Below are 19,091 nucleotides of genomic sequence, written 5' to 3' on the forward strand. Positions count from 1 at the left end.
AGTTATACATTTTCTTGACGTCGCCTAGGGCGGCGTACAATCCAGTCCTGAATCTGAGAAGGACTCCTCTGATTAGATTGAGGACATCTGGACCCTTGTGCAGAAGGTCATTTAAACTCACTCCGTGGAACTCTTGGCTGCTGTTCCACACAATTCTCACAGGGGTAGAGGATGAGTGGGGGTTAGGCGCAACCAGATGACTGATGTACCACTTCGGTCCCTTCCAGCTGTTGGATTCTTCTTTAGTAAGTTTAGCAGCAGCTCCCCTGGAGATCATGTCATGGATTTGCTCTTCATACGCAGCCTTCCACTCTGGCTCCCTTTCGAGGCGTTTCTCAGTGTTCAGGAAGGTCGCCTCCACTGCACGTCGGTTGTCTGGCAGTGTTGCGGGGTCTCCTTTCCATGGGTAAGCTGCGTCCCAGTGAGGGGAGTTGCTGTGCTTGTCAGCTAACACATAGGTGAGGCACTCTTTGATCTTTTCGATTTCTCTTTCCTCTCCTAGTGTCATTTCTTTGCCTCCAGGGGGACATCTCCCGCACTTACAGCCTCCACATTGAGGGTCGCAGGCCGCGCCAACGCTGTCCCACTTGAACCATTCGATTACTTCTTTGTTGGTCGCCGCAGTACTCCGGAGGATCGTTTCTCTGCCTTTCACGTCAGCTTCGACAGGACCTGTCGGATCCGCAAGGACTTCTCTGTAGGCCTTCGAAGCTGTTCTCATTGACCGTGCAAAATGGGTGTCAGACCTATGAACTGCCAAGTCTATTTCCTCGAAGAGGTCAGGGTGGGTCCCACCGACTGTCTTCCCAAGAGGACCATCCCAGAGGACGAGGTCTCCCTCCACTTTGACTGGCTGCGGGACTAGGCGACCTTCTCTGTGACTAATCAACAGGTCAATCTTCTCTGGGCGAACCAGATCGTGAGCAGTGAGGTCCGGAAAGAATTTCAGAAGTTGCCCTGGTGTGACTGCCTGGTTTACTTTAGCAATGCTCTCCAAGCCATAACACAGGAGTTTGTGCTCTGCCACCGTACCTTTAGGCGTCTTCACTCTCAGTCTTAGGCTATACCTTTTGGTTGCGACTGTCTTCTCCATTCCTCCGACTCCTTGGACGATCAGCTTGATGTTCTCTCCCTTCAGTCTGAGACGTTCAGCAGCGTCGTTGGATATATAATTTGTGTCCGACGCGAGGTCGATCAATGTCCCGACCAGTTGGCCTGAGTTCGTCGTCACATCCAGGAGCATCATTATGACTGGGTATTCTCTCGGCTCACCGCCAGTGCTTGTGCACACTGTCGTTGAGATCTTGTTTGAGAAGGCTTCTTTAAACTCGGCCTTCAGCTCCGGAGAGAGTTTAGCAAAGAGCTCTTCTTGCTTGCCGGTCAGTCCAAGTCCCCTCTTCTCCACTTTGCTTCGCTCCCTGTTCTGCTCACCATCCCTTCTGTCGTTCTTCTTGGTCGGCGGCAGCGGACAGAGCAAGTAGTTGTGGTCCGAAGACCCTCCTTTCCGACAATCGTCTTTAGAGCAAAGAAACTTCCGGGTGCAACTGCCATCTTCACCATGGAGGCACAAGCACTTGAAGCATACTCCTGATTTCTTTAGTTGAGCCTTCTTGCTTGACAGGTTGAGCTTCTTAAAGTCTTTGCAGGCAAATAGTCTACCTGCATGCCCTTCGTCTCCACAAGCTATGCATGAACTTGGTTGAGAGTCTTTGTGAATTGACGTGGCTTTGGTGAACGCCTTCTTCTCTTTACTCTTCTCCCATGATCTCTCAGAATAGTCTCTTGAGCTGGGCTGCAACTGATCCAACTCCTCCAGAATGTCCTCTTGTCTCTTCAGGTACTGTAGTAGATGATCAAAGTGGTTCCTGGGTGAGAAGCCGCTGGCAGGGTCGTTCTTGTGAGTGAGCCACTTTTCCTTCAGGGAGTCAGGTAGCTTACTCTCGATTGACTGGGCCACCACCCTATTCTTCACCGCATCTTCTTCCCCCAGGACTTGGAGATCCCGAAGGGCTCTCTCTACAGCCTGAATAAGCTCGATTGTCTTTCTGGGTTGGTTTCCCTTGACAGGCTGCAAGTCATGTATTTCCCTGGAGATGAGCAGTACTATTTTTGGCTTGTTTCCATACTTGTTGTCCAGGAGTCTGAACACGTCGTCAGCCGATCCGCAGCTGGACAGCACAAGGTCCCTCTTGACTTTGTCGTCCAGGCTGCCTAGAAGGTGGAACTTCCTTACATTTTCCAACCCATGAGGGTTTCCCAGCTGTTGAAGGTCCTCCCATTCAGCTTTCCAGCGGTAATAGTCTCTCATGTTGCCGGAGAAAGTGGGCAGGCGTGCTCGTTCCAGAGTAATCTGGGGCTTGAAGTTGTGTGACCCTGGATACATGCCATGACCTTGCGGCGGTGCGGCGTTTGGAATGACACCGTAGCCTTCAGCGGATTGACCGCCTATGGGACGGATCAGGTTTGTGACGAGGTGAGAACTAGCAGTCGTGGCTTGCTTGTCTTGGTCTTGCTTCACCGCGACATCTGGCTTTGCCTGTACTTGCTGCTCCTCTTCGTCAGACCACGCGTTGCGTCGCCACGCCCACCTATCCCACAGTCTCTCCTGTCGCTTCCTCAGCTTCCTGCTACAGTCTCTTGACTCTGTTAACCTGGCCAGAGGGATCATGCCAGCCCACTCATCGACCAGTTTGATGAGCTCGTAGACCTACCTTTCCAGGTTTTTGTTCATCAGTTCCCGCTCCATCCTGGACAGCTTCTGGTGGTCGATTTCTTCGGCCTGATCCAGGGCTGAGTCGGCCTCTTTGGCGAGGGTGGAGATGTGCTCCTCAGCGAACTTGGTCCAGAATTTATCCAGGACGAGGTGTTCAACTTCGTCGAACTTCCGGTCACACTCAGCTGACTTTTCGTCGACTTGATCTGCCTTTTTGATGGCCTCTTCATCTTCATCGTTAGATTCTAGTAGGGCCGTGGCATAATCAAATCCTGCATCTGTGACTTTTTTATGTTCTCCTTTGAAGTTGGTCCACTCACTTATTAGCTCACTTTGGGGCAGTGCGTTCGCTCTGGAGATTAGATGTTTCGCTCTCCTGGTGAATGCAGTCTGGGCTGTTGAACGCTTCTGCTTCAGCTTCTCCATTTTGTTCTCTTCTGCCATCTTGTAGAAGCGTTGACTCCTCTTTTAAGCAGGTGGTATGGATGGTCTGAAGCTTGATTAAAGGTTATCCGGTCCACTTCTTTCTTCAAGTAGCCGGGCCTTGGTTTATGACTGTTCGGAGTTTAGTAAATGAAGCCCTCCGAAAGGCTAAGAACAGGCAGCACACACGGGCATGACTCGTGTTAGTCGATTTATTGATAAAAAGACCACAGGTCATAAACCTGGAAGAAAACAAAATAAAAAGGCATTACAATAATATACTTTTTTGAATACAATGCAACAATTAAACAAATAAGCGTCACAATATGTTATTGTAGTTGACTCTCACAAAATATCATATAGCTGTACATTCACCCAGAATACCTGCTAAATATAATTGTAACATAATCTTACAGCTCCTCTCATTACTGACACAAACTGTAATATAAAGAAAACCGGCATCATGTATACATTCCTATATACACATGAGTAGCCTACATATAACCAAACCACACATATACTGTGTATCCACTAACATATATATATATATATAAAGCAGCACAAAGTAAACACTGTTACTACAGCGAGCTGGATACAACAAGCATAAACTGCATTTCCCAGAATGCAAATCACCAACGTGCCTTGCGCAGATCGCACGCAGCACGCACACACGATACTACAACATCACCATGGCAACAGCTAGTACAACTAGTATGTTAATACTGACGCGACTCTTTTATGGATGTACAAAACACCACCACACAATAACACAGCCCACAGGACTTCTCTACCACCCACCACGCTACGGTCCGCTAAGCGTCCCGACAAAGCAACCTGTCAAACAGCCAGCGCTGGTCACAGCTAAACACTAGCATTAGTGCTACATAACAAACACTCACTGCTTTCCGTGCGCCGCTCGCTCAATACAAAACAAGTAAGTAAATAAGTAAGTAAGTAAATAAGTAAGTAAGTAAGTAATGCTACTGCACAAATGCTATAGCAAACATTAGGCTACATTTACACACTACAGTTCAAAGCTGCTAACTTACCAACGGGCTGTGTGCTCCTGATGACATATCGTTGTCGAGTGTAATGAGTGACACTCAACCCAACCCTTCATATGGTCGCAGTCGCACAGTCGTGCATGCGCAAACACTTCCATTCCATAATCATGACTACCATACTGACACACGTCTCGAGCATAATGTAATGAAATTAGAGTTATGAAAAGTATTAAATAGACAATAAAGAAGTAAATATTTTTAACACCCCCCAGTTCACATTATTTATAAATGAACTTTTTTAACCTATAAATAGTACTTATGTTCTTAAACCAAAACTCAAAAGAACCGAACAATAGCAGAGGGATTGATTGATTGATTGAAGAAAGCTGTATTAACAGATTGGAGAATTACAGAGAGAGGTTCCATATGGGACTAGACCGCTAGAGATGAACGTTAGCTTCCACATGTTGTTTCATTCACAAGTACACCGGACTGGAGGCTTGTTGTGCTGTAGTGATAACCACGTTAGCTAACCAGCTAACGCGAAGCTAACGTTAGTCCCCCTCTCGTTGTTATTGTTGTTGTTGCGCACAGCCGTGCTTTTATCCACACTTCCATCCGTTCGCCTTTTTAGATCTAAATGTCCCATCAACGCACGGGTCCTCAGGCGCAACGCGATCTTATCTGGTTCTTGGGGTTTCATTAACACTGACTGCAGTGCTGCCTGCTCCGGCTGTCTCCACCTCTAAGGGCCGATTCATACTCCTATTTTAGAGCTGAATAAAAGTCGGTTCGGCTCTGTAGAGCCTACAATTTGACGTCATTTGAGGTTCGGTGGGGCGGGTACCGTCCTAAAGTCGGCTCTTCGGTGCTACTGAAAATTTCTGACGAGCCGAAATCATTTCGGCACTACAGCGCCGAAACAGCGGTAAAATAAGAGTATGAATCAGCCCTAAGGTCGACGGCGCAGTCATACACAGGAGGAGTATGACTGCGCAATTAAAAAATAATAATAACTTTTTTTATTCATTTTACACCAGCGTCGGTGTCTGAGTGCGACAGATTTCAGTTGTGCGCGAGAGCATTTGGCCATGTGCACGGGCGCACCTTAGGGGGAACATTGCCCGCAACTACAAATATTTACATGCCCAAAGTCACTTATAACAAGCAGACATGGCAACACTGTTGTTGAAATGTTGAAGAAAGGGGCGTCGATTCCCTCCAGCCTGATGGAGGGGAAAGGAACTGGTCTCTATACTGCCTCCCTCTGGCCAGCCGGGGCGCCTGATGGAGGGGAAAGGAATAACTGCTTGGAATAACGTGTTCGCGTTCCTTCCACGCGCTACGTTTCCAACTGGGGAAACTCAATCTCCCTCTCCTGTCGGGTGAAAAGAAGGGGCTTTGGACTCCTCATGCATAGAAGGAAGCATGAGGTCAGTTCAGGGTCAGCAGGAGGCATGTTAACATCTCGTCTTCAGTCAGTTGCCTCAGCGTGTGCGTATGTGCATGTGTGCGTGCCGGCACATGCGTGTGCGTGTTTTCATAAATAGATGTGTGGTGCATTCATTCTTCATGTCTTCATTCTGTCTCCTCAACAGAGAGAGTCCCACATCCAGACCTGACCATCGTGGCACCATGTGACTCCAACTCCAGCAACTGCACGCTGCACTGCATCGGAGACGTCACAGAGTCGGGCGTGGTCGTCTATCGATGGAGGTTCCACGGTGAGAAATGGACTCGACCCAAACCCAACGAGACCAGGATCTACAACGATGAGGAATGGATCGGGCCCGACTCCCGGACGGTGACGATCAGCGACGACGAGGAAGGGAGAAGAGTTCAAAGAATATCCTGTGCGATAAAGAACCGGTTCAGTGTGGAGCAGAGCGACGCTGTAGACAACCCGCTTTACAGAGGTGTGTGTGTTTGTTTCAGATTTTTGGTCTTAAAGCCTTGGCGCGGCACCGAGTGCCGTGCTACGAGCTTGTAGGTCTGCTATTTTTGAAATATCGTGAAAATGTGCCGCAAAGCTTTGAATATACTCTTTCAGAGCGAACGTTTTTAACTCAAACATTTGCTTCTGGGTGGGGGTCCCTGGAACAACACATTTTGAGATGGGGTCGGTGGCCAATTACAGATAATTCTGTGCAGCCTGGGCCTCCTTGACATGAACAAGTTTGAGAACCACTGACATAGAATTAAGCAATAAGGCAACGAGAGGTCTCAGGTTACCGGGTATTTTACAATGGCTGGGGGCCAGTGTAAATTACCCGGTAAGCCGGGGCCTCCAGTGGCTTATTGCTTTTCTAAAACGGTTACAAACATAGCAATATTAACCTAATAAACTTCACTTCCTTGTTTTGCTCGGCAAGTAGCTTATGTGACGGGAGAATAGCGCCGTATGAGCCGGGCGGTGCTTACACGCCCGCACGGCATCAAGCGCTCCCCTTTCCCCAGTACAGCTACAGAGATGTGGAATCAGCTGCGAATGATATAAAGTGATTGAAGGAGTGGGTTATCGGTGGAATTTACACCGGTCACGTGACGGTAACCAGCCAATCAGAATCAAGTATTGGGACTACCCGTTTTAGAAACATGAGGGTTTTCCAGAAATCTGTCAGGCTTTAGAAGACATTTGTAGAATCGTCCTCGGGTCTAAATGGGTTAAACGGCCATTACTCCAGTTTGCAGCATAAGGTCCCAAACCTGGTGGCTGGCCGTACGGACTTCCACTTCCATGGAACTATAATTCCTACTTCCGGTTTGTCTGATTGTCTTGAAACTCCTCCCACAACTCTATGAGGGGGGTGGAGCTAGATGGTGCAACCCGGAAGTGGATCTGTTCACGTCCTGTTTTGCTAGGAAGCATTCGCAGGGGAATTAAAAAGTGTTCAGAGATTTTCTTTTATATTTATGTTTTATATTTCTGTCTTTCAGCTAAAGGACCACCAGCCAGAGGACTAAGACGTGGGATTATTGTTACTCTCTTCATGTACGCAGTAGCACTGGCAGCTTTATACGGGAACCGGAACAAGAAACCTTGTAAGTCTTTAATTTATTCTTAACTAGATTTATTTACAATCTATATTGATATAAATCCATCCATCTCTGTGTGTCATTATGTGAAGACGAGAATGATCCTATAGTCTCCTCACTGACCAATCACTGTCTCACATCTCACTGACCAATCACTGTCTCACATCTCACTGACCAATCACTGTCTCACATCTCACTGACCAATCACTGTCTCACATCTCACTGACCAATCACTGTCTCACATCTCACTGACCAATCACTGTCTCACATCTCACTGACCAATCACTGTCTCACATCTCACTGACCAATCACTATCTCACTGACCAATCACTGTCTCACATCTCACTGACCAATCACTGTCTCACATCTCACTGACCAATCACTGCCTCACATCTCACTGACCAATCACTGTCTCACATCTCACTGACCAATCACTGTCTCACATTTCAGCTTTGACCGAAGAAGAGAAGAAAAGACGACACAGAGCTGCCAAACTGAGAGGTGTGTGTGTGTGTGTGTGTGTGTGTGTGTGTGTGTGTGTGTGTGTGTGTGTGTGTGTGTGTGTGTGTGTGTGTGTGTGTGTGTGTGTGTGTGTGTGTGTGTGTGTGGGGACAAGGCTGTTAAACATAGAATTGCTTTGTTCGCTACAGGTCTGTGGAAGAGAACACCAGGATATCGTCACATCACTGACTATGAAGAGCAGCTTCAACGCAACATGAACAGCACATATCTGAGTGTAGATTTGGGCACACAGTCTGAGGTCGTGTTTGAAAACGTCTTCGCTCCGCTCTACAATGTAGACATCGAAAGAACAGACATCCACAGCCATCATGAGGCCAGACAGATGGAGATGAAGAAGGCAGGAGAGGGAACAGAAATCCAACTGGTTCAGATGTTCAAAGACCTTTCTGGACGAATCATAAGAACAGTGCTGACCGTTGGCTGTGCAGGGATTGGGAAAACGATCCTCGTACACAAATTTATGTTCGACTGGGCCAAGAAATGTTTCCCCCAAGACCCACACCTCGTGTTCCCGCTCAAGTTCCGCCAGTTAAATATGCTCAAGGGACAGAAGTTTACTTTGGCACAGCTAATTTACCGCTGCATCGCGGAAACCAGATTTATTGAGGAAGACGTTCTTAATCATATCTTCACTGAATTGCAGACGGCAAGAGACTACAATGACCTCCCCTTCAAAGTCATGTTTGTTCTGGATGGTTATGATGAAAATAATTTCAAGTTTGATTTCAAAAAAAAAATTGGCCTCATGAATGTCAACGACTCTTACCCAGTGGAAGATCTCCTTCTAAACCTCATCAAGGGAGAGCTCCTCCCCTCTGCTCGCATCTGGATAACCTCGCGACCTGTAGCAGCCAATCAGATCCCTAAGGAGTTTGTAAACCGGATGACAGAAGTACGAGGGTTCATCAGAGATGACCAGAAGAAGGAGTTCTTCGAGAAGACGTTCAGTGATGAGACCCAGGCCAGATCAATCCTCTCTTACATCAAAGAATCAAAGATGCTCCTCACCATGTGTGAAATCCCAGTCTTCTGTTGGATCCTTGCTACCGTTGTGAAGAACATGGTGAAGAACATGGGGACGACAGTCAGGCTGCCCAAAACCCTGGTTGAGCTGTTCTGCCACTTCCTGATGGGTGAGATACAGCGGGAGAATCCTGCACTAGGCGAGGCAGACAGAGGGAAGCTCATAAAGGATGCAAGGAAAGTTCTTCTGAAGCTGGGCAAGCTGGCGTTTCACCAACTGGTCAAAGGCAACATCATTTTCTATGAGGAGGACCTGAAGGCGTGTGGTCTTGATGTGAACGTGGACTTGAAGAACCTGGGCTTTTGCACAAAGTTCTTCAAAGAAGACGGTTTGTTCTTCCACAAAACGGTCTTTTGCTTCGTTCATCTGAGCTTCCAGGAGTTTCTGGCTGCAGTCTACCTGTCCCACTGTTTCTCAAAGAGGAACAAGAGGCAAATGTCCAAACAGAGAAACAAGAAGATTGAGGTCCTGAAGACATTCCTGGAAGACAGCCGTTTCAACAGTGACAGTTCCCTGTCTGACTTCCTGAAGGCTGCTATGAAGAAAACCCTGCAGAGTGAGAGTGGTCGCCTGGACCTCTTTGTCCGCTTCCTTCATGGTCTCTCACTGCAGTCCAACCAGAGTCTGTTAGGAGGCCTGCTGGGTCAGACAGAGAACAGTCCAGAGGAGATCCAGAGAGTCATCAACAACCTGAAGAAGATGAACGATGATGATGCCTCTCCTGACAGATGTATCAACATCTTCCACTGTCTGATGGAGATGAACGACCCGTCAGTCAGTCGGGGGATCCAACAGTACCTGGAGTCAGAGAGCAGCTCAGGGAAGGAACTCACTGTGCCTCAGTGTTCAGCTCTGGCCTCTATGCTGATGATGTCAGAGGAGGCTCTGGAGGAGTTGGACCTGCAGAAATACAACACATCAAAGGAGGGGCGACGGAGACTGGTCCCAGCTGTGAGGAACTGCAAATCAGCCAGGTTAGTAGTGTGGATGTTAACATGTTAGATCACTATATACTTCATTCAGAGAGAGAGAGAGAGACTCCCCCCCCCCCCCCTCACTTCATATTTATATATATACTAGCCCTTACCCTATCCCCCCCCCTTGTGGCCGCGGGGGGTACTGCTCCCTGGGTGCGTTTTCACATTTTTTATTAACTAATAAATTAATTATTAATTCATAATTTGTTAAATTGGAAAAATAATATTATTATGGTCAATGCCTGTGTGAAAAGTGGGAGCGATTGGTGCAGGCGGTGAGGAGATACGGCAGTCACAGTGACACATTCAGACAGACATTGGCTTAATTATAGTATGATGATATTATATGATGATTAGTATTGCAATCCAATTCAAGTGTGATTTGTGTTTAGCATACTAGCCCTTACCCCCCCCCCCCCCCTTGTGGCCGCGGGGGGTACTGCGCCCGGGTGCCTTTTCACATTTTTAATTCACTAATAAATTCATTATTAATCATTAATGTGTCAAATCGAAAAAAGGGCTTCGTTAAGACCTCAATATTATTATGGTCAATGCCTGTGTGGAAAGTGATTGGGAGTGATTGGTGCAGGCAGTGAGGAGATACGGCAGTCACAGTGACACACACTCAGACATTGACTGAATTATAGTATGATATGATGATAGTATGATTTAGTGATATCAGGGTGATTTTGCCATGGCATGCGGTCGTACAGACTGTTCATCTGTTGACAGAACATTTCTTCACTTCACTGCCATAGAGTGGAACAACAGCAGCGAGTTGGGATCGTTTTCATTATTTAATGTTTGTATTACAATCAAATGACAGTGGAAAGTTATGAGCACATTTCAATTTAATGTGTTACTCACTACCGCTATTTGCTTAGTTAGAAAAGTATCCAAACACACACACACACACACACACACACACACACACACACACACACACACACACACACACATTTCAGACAGCACCACAGGGAACCTCCTTGACAGTGAACGTGGTCTGTTCTGTTTTGATCATCTCTGATTTTACATTTAATCTGTAATTACAGACTTGTTGACTGTGACCTCAGAGAGGAAGACGTTGAAGTTGTGGCTTCAGCTCTCAGCTCCAATCCGTCCCATTTGAGAGAACTGGACCTGAGTGGAAACGGCTTGAAGGATTCTGGACTGGATCTCATCTGTGCTGCACTGAAGAGCCCAAACTGTTGTCTGGAGACTCTCAGGTCAGATTCATTTAACATTTTTATTTGGTTAAGTAAAGTTCTGTTATAGTAAGTGATTATAATGTAGTTATGATGGTGGTAGTATTTGAAGAGTGTGGATGAGGTTAATATCATGGTAACTCACACTGACCATAATATTCATAAGATACAGTGACTAATGTATGTAGTCTTTATGCTGAGATATCGCATTTAAAACCTAAACACCTCTTGAGTGGTTCAATGTGTTTTGTTGTCAGTGTCATCCCCTAGTTTTGAATGATATTTCAACTGTACAGAGATTACACAATGCGGAGGATGAAGGCGAGATTTATTGCAGATAGATTGATACAAGTATGGAGCTGGGATTGGGTGAATGGACAGAACAGGTGACTGATGCATGATAAACAGAATGATGAGGAGGAGACATGCTGAAGGAGCTTTGGCGTGAGCCCCCGTGGGGACGGGCCGGAGCCTCGGCTCGGATCCTGCCTGGCGAAGGCAGGGGGGCTCTTAAGCCTGCCCCCAAAAGGAATTAAAAGAGTACGCGCCTGGAGGAATGGTGCGAACTTCTGAAGGAAGGAGTAAATTAAAGTTTACCTGGAAGGGACTATACAAACGATGTTGGCGAGATTCCCTCGACGAGCCGGGGCCTTTAGCGAGAAGGGATCCATGGGAGAGTGAGGAAGGCCCCGCGCCATTGGAGCCTCACGATGGCTGGTGCCGCCGTCATGGGAGCCTTCGCGGAAGGGGCTCGTGGGAGAATGGTTAGTAGGTATGGTTGGTAGGCGAACAGCCCGATGGTTAGCGAGCCTCTGGATGGTTAGCCGGAAATCGTTTGCCGGCGGAGTCTGTTGGGATGAGAGTAAGGTTGATTAGCATGGCATGAATGAAACGTGAATGGAATGATTATTTAGCAGGCGTAGGAGCAGGCGTAGGAGCAGGCGTCCTCTCGACAGAGGGTTGCGCAATGAAGGCAATTTCGCCTGACGGAACTAGGGAGCTCCCGGCGGAGAAGGCCGACGAGGCCGGACGACGGGCGTAGGAGCAGGCGACCTCTCGGCAGAGGGTTGCGAGATGGAGGCAATGAGTGAGAAGTTGTTTCACCTGACGAGACGGGGAACTCCCGACGGAGGAGGCCAGCGAGGCCGGAGGACGGGCGGCGTTTGGTAGGAGAGAGTGAGCGTCCGCGCTAGTAGACGCCATGGACTGCTGGGCATCGAGCACGGATGCGGCAGAGGGTCTGACGTAGGAGAGGTAGGCAGAGGACGACCCGCGGCCCATAGATTGCAGGCTGAGGGCAGGAACGCCGCTGGCAGCAGCGGTGGTGGCAGCTCCGGTTCTCGGGGAGTTGCTGGAGCAGCGGTCAGGAGGGAGACCACGTCTTACGAGCAGTGAGCGGAGATGGGAGGCGAACTCTCTACGTCGACCTCAGACGAGCCCTCCATCGACGTCTCCAGTCATCTCGGTTCTCCGTACATCTGGCCAGCTCCTTCGTGCTTTCCGCACCAGTATCTTTCTTTAGTGCGTCCGCCTAGGTAGGTGTGGGACGTCCTCTCGATCGACGCCTGTGTGTTGGTTCCCACGGTGCGGCCTTGGCCGGGAGTTCTTGATGGCGGCGGCAGTGGCCAGCTAGTCTCATTCTCCTCACTGCTATCTTCTCTGTTATACTTGGTAATGCCCCGTACGGACGCTTGTTGGTGATGTGCTCATCCTGGTTGATGTACCACACGTGACATTCTGGTGCCGCACCCATCCAGGGATTTCTGTAGGGCTTGTGTAAGTGTCCAGCATTCACGGCCGTAGAGGAGGACGGTCTCCGCGGTAGGAGGGAAGGAACTGATATTGATATGGAGGGGGAGGAGCACAGAGGAGAGGTACCCGACCACCCGACACGACCACCAGTCATTGTGCCGGACCACACGGTCAAGTGCCGGACTAGTAGACGCCATGGATCTCTGGGCATCGAGCGAGACCTGGGCTTCGTGTTGTTTGACGAACGAGGGGCAGATCCAAAGGGAATGGTTTGACGAACATAGGTTTCTTGGGCTATGACTGACGCAGTGGACGTGGAACCGAAATGATTAATAATGTTATGACCGACTGCGGGAAACTATTCCGCTTGGAATTCCCCCCCCAAAACTGAAGTGGGAGCGTAGCACGGTGGCCTGAGCTCTCCGAGCAACGGAGGCTGCGAATAGGTTATGGCTTAAGGTGAGTGGTTTGAGTGGGTGGTTGCCTATGTGTTTAGACATTACGGTGCGGTTGAGACGTTACGGTGCGTGGTTGCCTATGTGATTAGACATTTCGGTGCGGTTGAGACGTTACGGTGCGTGGCTGCCGAGCTTAGCTGGTGCAGTGCATGGCTGCCGACTGAGTTTAGCTGTTGCAGTGCGTGGCTGCCGACTGAGTTTAGCTGCTGCGGTGCATGGCTGCTGATGGGATTAGATTGCGGTGGGTGGCTGACGAGGAGTTCAGCTCGGTGGGGGTCCGTGTTGAAGAAAACCGGTGGACGAAGAGGCCTAGCCGAGAACCTGACCTTCCCGGCATGCGTGAACGGTGCTCGATTCCCTGATGATCGCCGAGCAGGTAGCTGGACAGGAGGAGCACAAGCATAGAGTTAGTATGGTCGGACCGACGTAGCAGTTGGAGTATGAGTAGAGTCTTAAGACTTAATTGACGCTGGAGCAGGAGAAACAATACAGTTGACGGGTGAGTAACAAGGAAAATCTTAATTAGGTACAGACTCGGTGAGCACGGTCTCACCATCGAGAAAGGCCGTCATAGGCGGACCTGAATCCTGAGAGAAGACAGACTATGCACCCACTGCGCACGAATGAAGTGGAAAGTGAGCTACACTTCCTAACCATCTGTCCGTTGTGCCGAGACATCAGAGACACGTACTTCCCACAGATTACGACCACGTGGAGATTGAAAACGTGACCCGTGGCGAAAACTCCCATATCTGCTGGGCGAAGTACGACAATGTGCATATTTTGACGTCAGGCCTAAATGGATTTAACATTGTTATAATTTAGCTATTGAAAAATAGCAGATCTACAAGCTCATAGCGCACCACCGAGTGGCGCGTTGTGAGCTTGTAGGTCTGCTATTTTTTTTAATCGTTAAAATGTGGCGCAAATCATTGAATATATATTTCAGAGTGAACATTTTTAACTAAAATATTTGCTTCTGGGCGGGTCCCTGGAACTACATATTTTGAGATGGGGGTCCGTGGCCCAATAGAGATAATTCTGGGGGTCCTTGACATGAAAAAGGTCGAGCACCACTGACATAGAAACATGGGTTTTTCAGAATAATGTTAGGATTTAGAAGCCTTTTTTTAATTGACCTCAGTCCAAAATGGGCCAATAGCGTTTCTGTGCTTGCTCAGTATGAAGAAAGTGTCCAGAGATATGAGGGACTGAGACAGACTATCCTTCAGTAGACAGGCTTTTATTTACGTTCGCATCGGCAGAGTAGAGAGAGAAAGACGGACTGTGTGTGTGTGTGTGTGTGTGTGTGTGTGTGTGTGTGTGTGTGTGTGTTCGTTCTACAAGTGAAAGCAACAGAGGGGTATTATTAGACAAAGTCTGATTAAATAAATAAAAAGCTTCAGTAAAACATGTACATATAAAAACCCAGACTATTTTATTATCAGAATTGGATCACCCTCCCTTAGACTCTAAATACTATTAGCTCACCCTCCTTTAGACTCTAAATACTATTAGATCACCCTCCCTTAGACTCTAAATACTATTAGCTCACCCTCCCTTAGACTAAATACTATTAGCTCACCCTCCCTTAGACTCTAAATACTATTAGCTCACCCTCCCTTAGACTCTAAATACTATTAGCTCACCCTCCCATTTCCACTGAATTTATTGAATATTGAAAATGTAGTGTTCTACTGTTGACCAACGTGAACTTTGGACGAATAACTATCTTCATCTGGAAAAAATGATGCTTTTATGAGCCAATTCAAATTGCAGTTTTATGAAAAGTCTTCTTCTGCTGGTTGCAAGTAGCTTCTCTATCCAGGAATATGTATTTTATTGGTTTTAATCTCCCCCTTCTCTCTCTCTCTGTCTCTGTCTCTCTGTCTCTCTGTCTCTCTGTCTCTCTGTCTCTCTGTCTCTCTCTCTCTCTCTCTCTCTCTCTCTCTCTCTCTCTCTCTCTCTCTCTCTCTGTCTCTCTCCATCTGGTTGTATTCTTCATTTAGACTGAAGAACTGCTCATTGGAGAACTGCTCCTTGTCAGTGAGAGGCTGTGTGTGAAGATGTGGCTTCAGCTCTCAGCTCCAATCCGTCCCATTTGAGAGAACTGGACCTGAGTGGAAACGGCTTGAAGGATTCTGGACTGGATCTCATCTGTGCTGCACTGAAGAGCCCAAACTGTTGTCTGGAGACTCTCAGGTCAGATTCATTTAACATTTTTATTTGTATTTGGTTAAGTAAAGTTCTGTTATAGTAAGTGATTATAATGTAGTTATGATGGTGGTAGTATTTGAAGAGTGTGGATGAGGTTAATATCATGGTAACTCACACTACAAGCGCTACGAGCTTGTAGGTCTGCTATTTTAAAAAAATCGTGAAAATGCAACACAGATCTTTAAATATATATTCTTTCAGAATACATTTTCTTTATTTCGACGTCAGGCCTAAATGGGTTAAACATTATGTTATAATTTAGCTATTGAAAAATAGCAGATCTACAAGCTCATAGCGCGCCACCGAGTGGCGAGCTATGAGCTTGTAGGTCTGCTATTTTTGAAAAATCGTTAAAATGTGGCGCAAATCATTGAATATATATTTCAGAGCGAACATTTTTAACTAAGATATTTGCTTCTGGGGGGGGGGGGGGGGGGGGGGGGGGGGGGTCCCTGGAACTACATATTTTCAGATGGGGGTCCGTGGCCCAATAGAGAGAATTCTGGGGGTCCTTGACATGAAAAAGGTTGAGCACCACTGACATAGAAACATGGGTTTTTCAGAATAATGTTAGGATTTAGAAGCCTTTTTTAATCGACCTCAGTCCAAAATGGGCCAATAGCGTTTCTGTGCTTGCTCAGTATGAAGAAAGTGTCCAGAGATATGAGGGACTGAGACAGACTATCCTTCAGTAGACAGGCTTTTATTTACGTTCACATCGGCAGAGTAGAGAGAGAAAGACGTGTGTGTGTGTGTGTGTGTGTGTGTGTGTGTGTGTGTGTGTGTGTGTGTGTGTGTGTGTGTGTGTGTGTGTGTGTGTGTGTGTGTGTGTGTGTGTGTGTGTGTGTGTGTGTGTGTGTGTGTGTGTGTGTGTGTGTGTGTGTGTGTTCGTTCTACAAGTGAAAGCAACAGAGGGGTATTATTATCTATCCAGTAATATGTATTTTATTGGTTTTAATCACCCCCTCCCCCCCTTCTCTCTCTCTCTCTCTCTCTCTCTCTCTCTCTGTCTCTCTCTCTCCATCTGGTTGTATTCTTCATTTAGACTGGAGAACTGCTCCTTGTCAATGAGAGGCTGTGAAGTTGTGGCTTCAGCTCTCAGCTCCAATCCGTCCCATTTGAGAGAACTGGACCTGAGTGGAAACGGCTTGAAGGATTCTGGACTGGATCTCATCTGTGCTGCACTGAAGAGCCCAAACTGTTGTCTGGAGACTCTCAGGTCAGATTCATTTAACATTTTTATTTGTATTTGGTTAAGTAAAGTTCTGTTATAGAAATGATTATAATGTAGTTATGATGGTGGTAGTATTTGAAGAGTGTGGATGAGGTTAATATCATGGTAACTCACACTGACCATAATATTGATAAGATACAGTGACTAATGTATGTAGTCTTTATGCTGAGATACCACATTTAAAACCTAAACACCTCTGAGTGGTTCAATGTGTTATGTTGTCAGTGTCATCCACGAGTTTTGAATATTTATATTAAACATTATGTTATAATTTAGCTATTGAAAAATAGCAGATCTACAAGCTCATAGCGCGCCACCGAGTGGCGCGCTATGAGCTTGTAGGTCTGCTATTTTTGAAAAATCGTTAAAATGTGGCGCAAATCATTGAATATATATTTCAGAGCAAACATTTTTAACTAAAATATTTGCTTCTGGGGGGTCCCTGGAACTACATATTTTCAGATAGGGGTCCGTGGCCCAATAGAGATAATTCTGGGGGTCCTTGACATGAAAAAGGTTGAGCACCACTGACATAGAAACATGGGTTTTTCAGAATAATGTTAGGATTTAGAAGCCTTTTTTTAATCGACCTCAGTCCAAAATGGGCCATTAGCGTTTCTGTGCTTGCTCAGTATGAAGAAAGTGTCCAGAGATATGAGGGACTGAGACAGACTATCCTTCAGTAGACAGGCTTTTATTTACGTTCACATCGGCAGAGTAGAGAGAGAAAGACGTGTGTGTGTGTGTGTGTGTGTGTGTGTGTGTGTGTGTGTGTGTGTGTGTGTGTGTGTGTGTGTGTGTGTGTGTGTGTGTGTGTGTGTGTGTGTGTGTGTGTGTGTGTGTGTGTGTGTGTGTGTGTGTGTGTGTGTGTGTGTGTGTGTGTGTGTGTGTGTGACAAGTGAAAGCAACAGAGGGGTATTATTATCTATCCAGGAATATGTATTTTATTGGTTTTAATCTCCCCCTCCCCCCCCCCCCCCTTTCTCTCTCTCTCTCTCTCTCTCTCTCTCTCTCTGTCTCTCTCTCTCTCTCTCTCTGTCTCTCTCCATCTGGTTGTATTCTTCATTTAGACTGGAGAACTGCTCATTGTCAATGAGAGGCTGTGAAGATGTGGCTTCAGCGCTCAGCTCCAATCCGTCCCATTTGAGAGAACTGGACCTGAGTGGAAACGTCTTGGAGGATTCTGGACTGGATCTCATCTGTGCTGCACTGAAGAGCCCAAACTGTTGTCTGGAGACTCTCAGGTCAGATTCATTTAACATTTCTATTTGTATTTGGTTAAGTAAAGTTCTGTTATAGTAAGTGATTATAATGTAGTTATGATGGTGGTAGTATTTGAAGAGTGTGGATGAGGTTAATATCATGGTAACTCACACTGACCATAATATTGATAAGATACAGTGACTAATGTATGTAGTCTTTATGCTGAGATACCACATTTAAAACCTAAACACCTCTGAGTGGTTCAATGTGTTTTGTTGTCAGAGTGTCATCCCCAACGGGCCCCTGTTTTCATAAATTCCAAGTGGTCCCTTTGTCCATTGTGATTCACATTTAATGTGATTCACATGCAATAATTCACATGCAATGTGAATCTCATTCTCTCTCTCTCACTCACTCACACACACACACACACACACACACACACACACACACACACACACACACACACACACACACTCACACTCACACTCACACACACATCTGGTTGTATTCTTCATTTAGACTGGAGAACTGCTGGTTGTCAGAGCGATGCTGTGAAGTTCTGGCCTCAGCTCTAACTTCTAATCCCTCCCTCCATCTGAGAGAATTGGACGTGAGTCTCAACATGGTGAATGAGTCAGGAATGAAGATGCTGCTCTCTGCTGGGCTGGAGAATCTCAAGTGAGTAGACCCTGTTGTGGGGCCCGGTTTACAGCAGAACCCTTTACTATGTGTGGGTAATGTTTGTGGGGCATCACCACTATTTTACTATTTTCAGACATGTGATGATTGATGCATTGTTGTTCTACTTCCTACAGAGTGAAACACTGTAGTGTCAGCTAGTGGAGACGTTGTGTTAGACAGTCAGACATTGATGCATTGTTGTTCTACTTCCTACAGAGTGAAACACTGTAGTGTCAGCTAGTGGAGACGTTGTGTTAGACAGTCAGACATTGATGCATTGTTGTTCTACTTCCTACAGAGTGAAACACTGTAGTGTCAGCTAGTGGAGACGTTGTGTTAGACAGTCAGACATTGATGCATTGTTGTTCTACTTCCTACAGAGTGAAACACTGTAGTGTCAGCTAGTGGAGACGTTGTGTTAGACAGTCAGACATTGATGCATTGATGTTCTACTTCCTACAGAGTGAAACGTGGTGGAGAAGATCGGTTCAATCCTCATCTCATTCAAGGACGTGAGTATCTCTCACTATTGACATCTTATACAGAGTTTTTTAACAACTACTGTGTACGCGCGTGTGTGAGCGAGACTGGGTGCAAACGTGTGTCAGTGAATGATGTACTTAATGGTTACTGTGTGTT

The 19,091-nt window shown here is 46.8% G+C and overlaps 1 protein-coding gene across 1 annotated transcript in view; it reads left to right on the forward strand.

Moving 5' to 3' along the window:
• The window catches only part of LOC310873865 (protein NLRC3-like), a gene marked incomplete at its 3' end in the record, with an annotated part of 39,085 nt that extends 27,911 nt beyond the window's left edge, over nucleotides 1-11,174 (forward strand). The window contains exons 4-9 of the mRNA XM_083786420.1: nucleotides 5,739-6,056; nucleotides 7,078-7,182; nucleotides 7,627-7,677; nucleotides 7,827-9,696; nucleotides 10,752-10,925; nucleotides 11,162-11,174. Coding sequence (XP_083642546.1) covers nucleotides 5,739-6,056; nucleotides 7,078-7,182; nucleotides 7,627-7,677; nucleotides 7,827-9,696; nucleotides 10,752-10,925; nucleotides 11,162-11,174 — 2,531 coding nt within the window. The remainder of the gene's footprint in view (nucleotides 1-5,738; nucleotides 6,057-7,077; nucleotides 7,183-7,626; nucleotides 7,678-7,826; nucleotides 9,697-10,751; nucleotides 10,926-11,161) is intronic.
• Between the last annotated feature and the right edge of the window lie 7,917 nt (nucleotides 11,175-19,091).

This window comes from Protomyctophum parallelum, assembly GCF_964188405.1.
Source record: "Protomyctophum parallelum genome assembly, chromosome: 16".
Taxonomy (NCBI): Eukaryota; Metazoa; Chordata; class Actinopteri; order Myctophiformes; family Myctophidae; genus Protomyctophum; species Protomyctophum parallelum.